The sequence below is a fragment of the Anabrus simplex genome, chromosome 11 (assembly GCF_040414725.1).
Source record: "Anabrus simplex isolate iqAnaSimp1 chromosome 11, ASM4041472v1, whole genome shotgun sequence".
NCBI lineage: Eukaryota > Metazoa > Arthropoda > Insecta > Orthoptera > Tettigoniidae > Anabrus > Anabrus simplex.
In genome coordinates this window covers 35,421,903-35,434,479 of record NC_090275.1, presented here as the reverse complement: position 1 = coordinate 35,434,479, position 12,577 = coordinate 35,421,903, and the positions used below count along the sequence as shown (strand labels likewise).

General features: G+C 40.9%; 1 protein-coding gene across 2 annotated transcripts in view; it reads left to right on the top strand.

Moving 5' to 3' along the window:
• The window catches only part of LOC136883357 (echinoderm microtubule-associated protein-like 2), a 340,211-nt gene that overhangs the window by 94,423 nt on the left and 233,211 nt on the right, over positions 1–12,577 (top strand). For both annotated transcript variants that reach the window (XM_067155614.2, XM_067155610.2), the window contains exon 2: positions 5,563–5,676. In XM_067155614.2, the coding sequence (XP_067011715.2) occupies positions 5,604–5,676 (73 nt within the window). In that variant the 5' untranslated portion in view covers positions 5,563–5,603. The remainder of the gene's footprint in view (positions 1–5,562; positions 5,677–12,577) is intronic.

Below are 12,577 nucleotides of genomic sequence, written 5' to 3'. Positions count from 1 at the left end.
TAGCGGACTCAGCGTTGAAAAATTAATTGGCGATCGTAATAATAATAATGTTATTTGTTTTACGTCCCACTAACTACTTTTTAAGGTCTTCGGAGACGCCGAGGTGCCGGAATTTAGTCCCGCAGGAGTTCTTTAACGTGCCAATAAATCTACCGACACGGGGCTGTCGTATTTGAGCACCTTCAAATACCACCGGACTGAGCCAGGATCGAACCTGCCAAGTTGGGGTTAGAAGGCCAGCGCCTTAACCGTCTGAGCCACTCAGCCCGGCGGCGATCGTAAGACATTACTTGTACTCCCTAACTTGAAGAACCATGTATTGGATTTTCTTTCTCAAATAAAATCTGAAAGATACAATCTGCCCGATAGTGGCAATAGTAATCTCGAGTTATGGCTCAAGCCCTGCTTACTCCAAGCATCATATAAAATAAATATTGTTCATATGAATTGATTAGGAGGTTGCTCTTTTGATTCTTCAATTGGGGCGGCTAACAGGTGGATTGTGTCTCTAATTTTATTAAACACAATGTGTACATTAGATTGGGTTTGGTTTTCACCATCCTTTTGTCAGCGTGTTTAAAGATTCCGTTGTTTCCACATTTCGCCCAATGGTACTTGGAACATGGTTGGTTGCATAGTTTGCAGACGCAGTCCTCCTTGGGTTCGTGGTGTGCTTCATTCTGGCATATTTTCCCGTGGAAACCGTGGGTGGCGAATCTTGTGTAGAGATGGTGGAGCTCGAAGTTTGGTCCCTTCCAGGTTTCTGTTTTAATCGCTTCTGTGTCCATTATTTAGTCTTGTTATTAAATGAGTAGGTTTTGCCCTTCTCTTCACCGCCAAGGTGTTGAGTGAGAAGTAGTGCGGACCTGTGTAGAAAGGGTACAATTAACCCGGAACTTCAATGACCCACACCACAAGGCTTTATGAGCAATGGGTGACACGAACTAGTAAAATATTTGTGATGTGACGAGTTCAGAACTTCAGACGGAGAGAGTCAGACAACAGACAGTACGCCTTGTGAAATGAACTAGTTATGCCGATTTCTGCGGGAAGACATAGATTTTTAAAAGGTTATTTGCAGAATATGACTGCACAGGAAAGATTGAATGGGTTAGCTCTTTTATATGTACACAAAAAACATGTGACCTTACAAAATACAATCCATGAGCTGACCAAAAAAACCAGGAGACATCTGCTATTGTAGTCAACATGAATACAAACAAATGTGTCTTAATTAAATGATTGTTGCTTTGAAAGTCTTAATTTAATGTTTTTAATTTCACAATATGCACCCAACATTATTATATAGAGCTCGATAGCTGCAGTCGCTAAAGTGCGGCCAGTATCCAGTATTCGGAAAATAGTGGGTTCGAACCCTACTCTCGGCAACCCTGAAGATGTTTTCCGTGGTTTCCCATTTTCACACCAAACAAATACTGGGGCTGTACCTTACTTAAGGCCATGCCCGCTTCCTTCCCACTCCCAGCCCTTTCGTATCCCAAAGTCGGCATAAGACCTATCTATGTCGGTGCGATGTAAAGCAACTTGTACAAAAAAAAAAGAATATTTTACAGAAGTCCTCAAATTTTAATATTTAAATCCCCCCCCCCCCCGCGAAAATATTTTATGCGTACGCCCCTGTCCTTAGTTTTTCACGCCCTTTGTGGCTCTTTTTCTCTTGCAAATACCGTATTGAAAGATGAAAGGCATAAGTCTGTAATGTAGATGTTCACAAATAGAATACACAAATTCCTGAGATGTACAGTGGCAAATGAGAGGCAAAAATGCACTGTTATGATTTAAAGAAAGGGTAGTTTCTGACAGATATTAATGGCAAGATAAGACTAGGAGTGTGTTGGTATGTCATTTAATATCACTTCATGTGTAAAACATTGTGAGAGTGTTTTAGACTTAAATTATTCGTGTCTGTATTTAAACCGTAACGTAACCCTCCTATATGAAATTTCGAACCGCCACTGCTATGGAATGGCACCTCCCACCAAAAAACCAACAATAGTAATGTTATAATCAATATCTGTGCTCTTCACGATGCTTCGTACGAAAGGAAAACTATATAATTACGCACGAACCCGAGCTGTATGTAATGAATGAACGTGGATGACAGGGTCCGCTGTTTGCACTTGACCTACTTTCAACACATGTGGCTCCCAAGGACGTCTCCGCCAGTTGCTATAAAATGAGCAAAAAGGTAGACTCTGTTGTCAGTCTACGATAACAAATCCAGTTAAACTACTGTTCTATTGGAACTCTTATCATGTTTATGAATTCGAAGTGGGCTTTCAAATTAGCGTGCAACGCAATGACCATTTTTTTAAAAAGTTATTATCAAGCCACAAGTTATCCTAGTGGCATAGTTATTAATCTCTTCCAATTTTTATTTAACCCTTGAAGTGACATTTTTTATTAGTAGTTTGGTTTCAAAAACCGCTTGTAGATGGGGGCTGTAGAACGGTCTCCTCTGCTTATCGCAAGAGACGACCCAAAGGAGATCCAGGTGTTCTCAATTGGGGAGCGTCGATTGATGACCACGGGACTTCTAGTTGAGACTGGAATTACAGTACTTCCACTTACCTGTCCCCGTCTCCTCGCTTTGATCTATCCTCTGCAACTGGGGGACGCAGACGAACACTCCCACGGCATCCCCTGCCTATCGTGAGAGGCCACTAAAAGGGGTGACCAAGGGGGTGATTGTATTAGAACCATGAAACTACTTGTGATTAGCACCATCACGCGGGCAACGCCGTGGGTCGCATTTACTTGCGAGTAGTACCACTGTGTTAGGTACACAATAGGCTTGTAATTAGTAGCAGCAAGAATGGCTCACTGTGGGTTTGTAGTACCTGTGATTAGTACCACTACTGTATACTATATGCGAAACACCACGGGCTTACGTTGCCTGTGATCAGTACCCACTCTGTGAGGAACACCACGGGAATACCGGCGCCCTTGATTAGTACACCTAGGTGAGGAACACCATGGGTTTGCGTTGCCTATGAGTGGCACCATTATTTCAGAAACACCATAGATCTGCGTTACCTGTGCGACGTACAATACTTGTGAGTAGTACACGCACGCACATTAATGGTGTCCCGACATAAACAATCAACACTGCCCCACTCCAGTACTGAAAATGAGGGGAGAGAGTAAAGGGATAGTCTTGAAGGCCACTCCAGTACTGAAAAGGAGGGGAAGGGAGTGAACAGGTAGTGCTGAATACATACTGTATGTATTCCGGCGTTATACTGTAACATTGTAATAAGATGGCTCCTATCCTATCACAGGTTAATCGAGGCCGTATTATTGGCATGTGGGAGGCTCACATGGTCCTCCAAGCAATAGCACAAGCAATACCATGCAGTCTTCAGACAGTTTGGAGACGGATAGAAATATGGCAACAACGAGGTGAAGGAGGATTGGTAGACCCGATATAACGCAGCTACAAAATATTCCTGACTAGTATAATATACTTTTCGGTTAAAAACCTCCTTTACCTCTTAATACTGTAATTATCAGAGTAGGTTACCTTTTTAATTTTTATGTTAAAATACTATTTGTTCGGGGCGTCGACCTATAGAGTTCTTTTGCCCCTACTTGCACAATATATGAACCTGCATGTAATTGGAATTGCGGAGTTTTGAGTGTTGAATGTGAGGAACGTTAAGGACGACACAAACACGCAGTCCCCAGGCCAGGGATATTAATCATTTACAATTAAAACCCCCTGACCCGGCCGGAAATCGAACCCGGGGCGGCCGGACGCGTTGCCCCGTACACCGCGGGGCCGGACGAGTAGGTAACCTAATGCTGTACTTCAATGCATCCGCCACTGTGCCAATGTCAATCACAACGAAGTCTTGCAGCGGGCTGTCTGCATGCAGTCCATGCAGCAATGCGTTAAGCGGGAAGGTGAGTCATTGTGCCTTCGACACTACCCCTTCACTCCCTTCCCCCATGTGTTGTACTGGATTGGCCTTCAACACTACCCCTTCACTCTCCCCCCTTCTTTTCAGTACTGGAGTGGGGCAGTGTTGATTGTTTATGTCGGGACACCATTAATGTGCACGTCTGTAGCATCATGTGTGGAACACTGAGTCTACGCTACTTTTGATTAGTACCGCAACATGACAAATGCCACGGTTCTACTTTACTAGCGATAATTACCATTATGAGGGGCCGTTGACCTGGATTTTGGACCCCTGTAGACAACAAGCATCCTCGATTCAGGATTGTGATTTAGAAATGGTCCCTTGGTCAGTAATACTATTTTTATGATAGTTTTATGATCGAATCCACTGATTGTTTTAAATTCATATCCATCCATTCATCCTTCCTGACATGTTTTATTTTGGTCAGTGGATGATTTTGAACTTTTAATTTGTCATTTCATTTCGTACCATTAGGGGCCGATGACCTAGATGTTAGGCCCCTTTAAACAACAAGCAGCATCATCATCATCCTAAATCGCTGTTCGAAGTGAGCAAATTTATTTCCTTAAGAAAGACCTTCCTTGCTTGTACTAGTCTACATTTTATGTCCTCCTTACTTCTGCCATCGTTAGTTATTTGATGATTCTTGTTGAAAAGGGGCCTAACATCTAGGTCATCGGCCCCTAATGGTACGAATGTAGTGGCACTTTAAAAGAAAACAATCATCCACTGACCAGAATTCAAAACGTATTGGCTAAGAATGATTGGGTGAATGAAATGAAATGGCGTATGGCTGTTAGTGCCAGGACTGTCCAAGGACAAGTTCGACTCGCCAGGTGCAGGTCTTTCAATCTGACGCCCGTAGGCCACCTTCGCGTCGTGATGAGGATGAAATGATGATGAAGACGGCACATACACCCAACCCCCGTGTCAGCGAATTTAATCAATGATGGTTAAAATTCCCGACCGTGCCGGGAATCGAATCCGGGACTCCTGTGACCAAAGGTCAGTACGCTAACCATTTAGTCATGGAATTGGGTGAATATGAATGTAAAACAATCGACCCGGATATCTCAGGACCCAACACCGGGACCCTTGGCTCACTTACGACCTGGTTTAAGTTGCCCTCAATAAATAACCCAAAATTGAACCTGAAAAAGTCCCGTTTTCTTGCGCAGTGAGGTTCCCCTTCCCATTCATAAAATATATTTCAAAATTCTAATCAGCGAAGAGGGGGTTTCAGCTCTGACTTCGATAGTTTTCTCCGCCGCCAATGCAGTTAATTTTTTCTACTCACCGGGTAATCCTAGGAAACAGAATAGTAAAAAGGCATCGTTTTCACCCTGGGACTCTCACTTTACCCGCCCCGAACAAAACGAAACGTCAGAGGACTCCAGGCGGGCAAACTGACAGTCAAAGTGGAATTGCCTGCTCTTCCGACCTTTGGACTCGGAGGCTGTGAATAGGTCAGATGAACAGAAGATAACATAAACTACCTTGTGAAGATCGCTTATCTATCAAGAATGTGTCGGCCTTTAGAAGGAAACTATACACATTGCTCATTTGTCCAAATGATAGTGATCTCTGATGTACGTTATCTTGCTTGTTGTTTCAGATCGTGATTATCAGCTGATCTGAGCACAAGAAAGCTGCTCCATGAGACTGAACGGCCGGCATGGGGACGGCGCCATGGACCAACACCAACAACAAGAAGCGTCCGCGGACATGGGTGAGTTAGTAAATTCTAATTTTTACTACCATGAAGACAAATTTGTGGCTATTACAACCGGTTACTCTTTGCGAGTTGTTTTAATATGCTGCATACTCTCGATCGAAACATTATGTACACTCGAGTTTGGAGGTGGTTTATGAAATAACCAATAGGCTACCGAAAATCCATTTTCCTTGTTTCATTTCACTCTTTCCCAAGTTGGCGGTTATTCGCCACTGGGAGAAGATTTTTCTTATTTTTTTCTACAGAACTCTGTCCATTCATTCATGCTTTCAACTCTTCATATTCATTTCAATCAATCAATCATTAACGAATGCTCTCTCCCGAGTTGGTAGTTATCCTTGGCCGGGTGAGAAGAGTGCTCATTCATTCATTCATTCATTCATGAACACGATTCAGTCATGAAATCATTCATGCACCAATTCATCCAATCATTCAACTCATTCAGTTCATTCGTGAAACTCGCTCCCAAGTTGGTGCTTATCCGTGACTGGGAGAGAGGATTTTTTCTTATTTTCTTGTTCTTTCTTCTTTACAGGAACTCAGTCCATTCATTTGTTCGTTCATTCATTCATTCATGCATGATCTCTCCATAGTTGGTGGCTATCCATGACTGGGTGAGAAGAGTGTTTATAGATTCATTCATGTACGAACACAATCATGAAATCATGCACCCACCAATTTATGCAGGCAGTTATTAATTCTTGCAGTTCATTCAAATGTATGTTGTAATTGTAGGTTTCCCTTAAGTATTTGTAACAATACATGCAATACATTCTATTATATTCTGTTCCTCGTTTCTTGTCACATTAGATCATTTAGGTTTGGAACGCGTTGTAATCTTTGTATATCCAGTGGTTATGCTGTATGAGTGTGAAATAAGTAAATTAATACCCGTTTCTTTTATAAGTTTGTATTTTTATTGGATGGATCAGAATCTGGTCGGTACAAAGAAAACTGCGAGATGTTGCCGCTGTTGCTCGGGAGACGCGGAAGGCCTCCTGTTTACGTGCCAGCGTGAGCCCTCCGCTGGTAAACTTGCATTTTCACCCTGGCCTTTCCTCCTATGAATCGAGTCAATACAACCCGACATTGTGGTTCTTTACTTACAATAAACACACATTTTCAGTCTTCTTACCAACTCAGTTCAGTGTTGATGAGTGCAGATTCCTACAAGATGCCTCCAAAGACCTCCGTGAGTGCCGTTTGTTCCTGTTTTTTATTTATGAGGCCAAGAAGTTTGGTGAAAAGCTGTTTCCTGTTTATCAACGAACAGCTTAATTGTCTTGGAATGTAATTTCGGTCTTTAAGAAAGGCGGTGAAGAAGAATAAAGAAAATGACATCAAGGAAAACATTGAACAATCTCCCACGGCCGCAAAGAAGAAGTTAGTACTGTAGTTAGTTGCCAGAACCTTGGTTAAACAAAAACCTGTACTTATAGTGTGTCCACGACACTAGACATTGGCTTCGCCACAAAGAAAAGAAAGTGTATTTTTAAAAGTATTCACAAGTTAAACCAGTTCGAAATTAAGAAAGTGACATTTTAAAGACTGTTTAGATCATGGCTGCAATGACGAATCCAGTAATGAGAATACCAGGAACTTAACCAATCAGCAGCTGTATATTGCCGCATTTTATCGTTTTCGTGTTTTCACTTCGCTTTTATCGCACCTACTTGCACTTATTTGTGTACTGAGTCATCAGAACAATTCACTGACACATCTTCATTAATACATTAATCAACAGGGTGTAACTGTATTATTCTGATACACCCGACATATAAGAAAAGGCTAGGAAAACAACAGAAAGGGAATATGCCACTTGGGGGATTGCCCTAAAAGCAGATCAGTATTGATTGATTGATTGATTGATATTGGGAGGCTGAGCTCCAAAGAGTTCAAATGCAAAAATAAAATTGCATATTTCCGTTCTGACAAAAAAAATTCTCTGTACATAGGTTATGAATACCTATGTTTTTGAATTGTTTTATATTAAGATACTGAGGAATTGCCGACACTGTCGAGTAAGATCTTAATCGTAGATTAACTTTAGAGGAAAGGTGTTATGTATTTGATTTAATCGTTCAAACATGTAATTCAATGAATACTGTCTTGAAATATAACCTACTACCTAAGTAAAAGTCTTTGAAAGAAAGAAAGAAAGAAAGAAAGAAAGAAAGAACCCAGTTCTAAGATATCGAATGCTGCTACAATCAGAATCAATAGTAAAATTTAAAGAGATGAAACAAAAGGTTATAAATTACTGTTTGGCTGTTTATGAAGTAGTCCATGCCATATCATTAGATGGCAGCACTAGACGCATAGACAGGATACTCCTTGAAAATATAGTAATAACTTCTTGCTAACACAACACAAGATTCAGAAAACTCTGTCCTTCCTTGGTACTGTCATCTGGTGTATCCTTGTGATTGTGGAATGTGATGTCGCCACAAGTCCAGTAAAGTACGTGCAGGAAACATAGACTGACTACTGCTTTTAACACATCAACAGAACGAGACACGACTGGACCCTGTTTAGTAGACATTAGCCACATCACAGACAACAGTTGTAACTCCAGGCTCCTCCATATTCAGTACACTAATAATAATAATAATAATAATCGTATGGCCTCAGCTACCGTTTGCAGACATTTCGATTTGACGCCATCTGGCTGTCTGCTCGTCAATTTCGACGTTCCGGTTTACTCTGTCTGCCATCTAGCGGACCTAGAGTAAACCGGATCTCTCTTGGGCGTCTATGGCTGAGATTTAATTAATTTTGTCGGGTAAATACCAAATGTATCACCAGAGATCTTTTACATGCCGACATCGTACGACATGGAGTGTCGAATGGACTTTTTTCCGCCCTTCAAAAATCCGACTACCTCTGCCGGGTTTGAACCCGCTATCTTGGGATCCGGAGGCCGACACTCTACCACGGATTCACAGAGGCAGCAAAAACACACCGTAAAAACAACACAAGTTTGGATTCTGGGAAGTGCTCTTACAGATTATTAACTTAACATGCCATCACGACACGGCGAAGTTCAGTGGTGATTGAGTAGACATCGGCTTTATATGCTGTATAAATCACCAGTATAAGCATATTACTATACTGCAAAAAATGGTGAAGTATCCGAGTAAGTATGCTCGTATTTTCACGCTATTAAACACTTATGAAATGCAAACGTAAGATTCCTTTACTAGACTCGCGTGATTCACCCACACCAATACATAAAATCATGATGGTGAATAATCAACTGAATGAACACAAAATATCACACTTTACTTACAGCTGCTCACTGTTAAAACATAAGCACACGTCTCCTAGATAATACACGGTGTTAAACGATACACATGATAAATCACAATTAGTAAGGTTGTAAGAAAACCGTGCAAATAACACAAACTTAAAGAAACGCACTTAAGTACACATTCCTCTTTAATTTTACACTGCACCCCCTACTTTTCCTGTCCGTAATTTGTTTTGAGTACATAATTTGCTTTGCACTACACCACAACAATCTCCTTAAAGTTTTCTGGTATAAATCTGTGGCATTTGTCTTTTAAAATGAGCTTCGATGCTGAAAACGAATGATTTATCTACAGTACATCTACGGATGTAACATGACAGTACTTGAATTCGGGAGCGAGTGTAGGTGTTAAACATTCTAGTAAATCCACATTATCAGTAGCAGCCAAGTATTTGTTTATATCTACCATGATGGCGTAGCTCTGATTTCGTTGGAGGACATCACGATATTTTGTTTTCAGACACAGTCCGAGGTTTCCTGGGTTACCTTCCAGTTCATGCTTCACTTTCTCCATAATGTCGAGCGAATCACCAAGACGCAACTCACGTGTTTCTTGATTCGTCCTTGAAGTATTATCACAGCTGTAATGTTCATTTAGAACAAGGTCACTATTCCGAAAGAGTTCACGGCATTAATTACTACCGGGCGAGTTGGCCGTGCGGTTAAGGGCGCACAGCTGTGAGCTCGCATCCGAGAGATAGTAGGTTCGAATCCCACTGTCGGCAGCCCTGAAGATGGTTTTCCATGGTTTCCCATTTTCACACCAGGCAAATGCTGGGGCTGTACCTCAAGGCCAAGGCCGATTCTTTCCCATTCCTAGGCCTTTCCTATCCCATTGTCGCCATAAGACCTATCTGTGTCGGTGCGACGTAAAGCAAAAAGAAACATTAATTACTTAACATTTTCTTGAAGACTGCTCGTGAAACATGTTAAAATATGCATCATAAAAGTCGAAAACATGCACAATAAATCCTAAATTTAAAATGTATGCATTAATCTCAAATATATACATATATGTACACTGTTAAACTTAATAATTCCTCCAGTTTCACCTTCAAACGCACTTCCTTGTCGGTTTCTTCTACACTTCGGCAAACAAAATACGCATTTGCATACGAGTCCTATGTTCACTGATGAGACCAGCCCCGATGTCCCTTACACAGGAGCCGCCTTGGCATTTGTGTGAACTGAGATTCATGGCATCCACATCAGAACAAAGTGAGTGTTCAAACCTTGCTGGTTGGTTTTCATTGAGCCGTGCGACCTATTAGTGACAGGAAACTAACTGGCCATAGTTGAACCACCCACATGACGTCAACAAAAAACACAGAGCTGGAGGAGTGCCCGCGGGAAAGGTCAGTCTGGTTACATGTCATACATCGAGCTTGAAGAACAATTCCAAATATGTTTATATGATCTGAGTGGGCGGGAGGCTGCACCTGGATCCGGGTGACGTCACACTGTTTGCTTTTAAGTCTTGCCGACAAGTGCTTTGCCAGATACAAAGAAATTACCTTATGCGGCATATCTCCTAATGGTAGAGAGAGGGAGAGATGACAATAATATTTAAACTAAAATAACTATGTTTATACCTCACAACAATTAGTCACAAAACACTTCCGAAGTTAAATTAATAGGGAAAACAGAACTCTTCAGATTCAAAACAAGAGCAAGACAAGAAGAGACTGTCTCCCAGTTACTCTTCAGCTTCGTTTTCTAAAATGTAATACAAGAATGGCACGAATCACATTAGGCAGAGAGATGTTTGAGATAGACTGCCCAGCATTTGAAAACGACCTAACAATCTCAACTCGTGACATCCCAACAAACCATACACAGATCGAAGATTAACTCTTCTAAAAGAAACAGCAGGAAAAGTCGGTCTTGTAGGTATCATTTTATGGGGGGAAAATATGCATTAACAGTAACAAACAGGCAATAAAATATACATGGAAACAAAATACAGAAAAATCAAACGAGTATGACAATATAAATACCTCGACGAAACAAGCGGAATCGAAACAAAAGACAAACGAAATTAATGTCAAAAAATGGAAACGGTATGTCGACTCACCCAAAGTATGCAGTAATTTAACCAGAATGTCCCCTTGGACCGGGAACATAAATTTTGAAGAGGAAAACAGACACCGAAAACAGTGATAAAAATAACTTCAAATTACATGGAAAATTCTAGGCCCTAAACTCTTTAGAGACAAATAGCAAATCAAACAATATACATTCACAATGACGTTAAAAATACAAATTAACATGTTACGCACATATCAAAAGATTGAATCCTGACACTCACAAAGCAAATACTGTAGTCAAATTCTACGAACACGGGAGAAAAACAAAAAGACTCTATAAAGTGGATTGATGAAATAATTGAGAGGAATCGTTCAAGAAGACGTCCACAATAGGTATATCATTAGATTCAAAAGTCACAAACGGCAACTTGCATTTAATAAATTTGCCCAGGCAACGCCGGCTACTACTGTGCCGTCATATCGCCCCACCAAAAGAATGGTAATAATTAAATGCGTTTCTGATAAAGTGGTAAAAATGGAGCAAAAATAAAATGCGCTTAAGAAACAAAAGTTAAATAACAAAACCAAATACAGATAAAACTCCTCATTGCCCCAGAGGAGTGCGACACGCTTCGGCAGCCGGCACAATACCTATCCTCGCCGCTAGATGGGGCTTCATTCATTCCATTCCTGACCCGGTCGAATGACTGGAAACAGGCTGTGGATTTTCATACAAATAAAACTCATAGCGAATTTATGTTTCGATACAAGTCATGCCGTGATGTGTCGCTGCACACCACAGCTTCAAAATCTTCAGTAACAACTGCTGTTCAGTACAAAAATATTAGAACACACATAAATAGATGACTTGTCTTCAGCAGTGAAAAGCTGCCGGCGATTCACAGCGTAACATGTACCGTACTAGAGCAACTCAGAAGAAAAAATGAAGGAAGCCAACAAAGCGATGGCTGTTCCTGTCATTGTGCTTCCTCCCTGCGAATGTATTTATCAAATAGACAATGTTAAGTAGTTATTTTAATAACTCACGGGCAAAAACATGCGACATCCATTTTCTTTCTTTCATAATACAATATAAAGTACATTAAATATTCCTTAATCACGAGGAATATTGAGTGTCAAAGAGGTAGGTCCGTAAGAGCAATAGTGTTTTCTTAACATGGAATGAGCTATAGTGTCTTGTTATAATAATAATAATAATAATAATAATAATAATAATAATAATAATAATAATAATAATATATTGCTTCTAAATATAGGATCCTTTGAAAGAACGCGCCCTTGAGAGTTTCGCTGTAATTGTTCATTTGCATTTGGTGGAACTGTTGTCGCTGTTACAGGTGGAGTTAAGCAGAGGGCGTGCCGTCGAAAATTACTAAACAAGGCACCTGTATGCAAGGCACCTTGACCTATATGAAAATGTCTCCTCCACCCGTCCATAGACAGTATAGTGACATCAGCTGAACACCGGAAGCTGTTCACTTGTTAAAAGGAGCTAAGACGGGCCGGATGTCAGCATGACGTCACAATGTCTCACCTC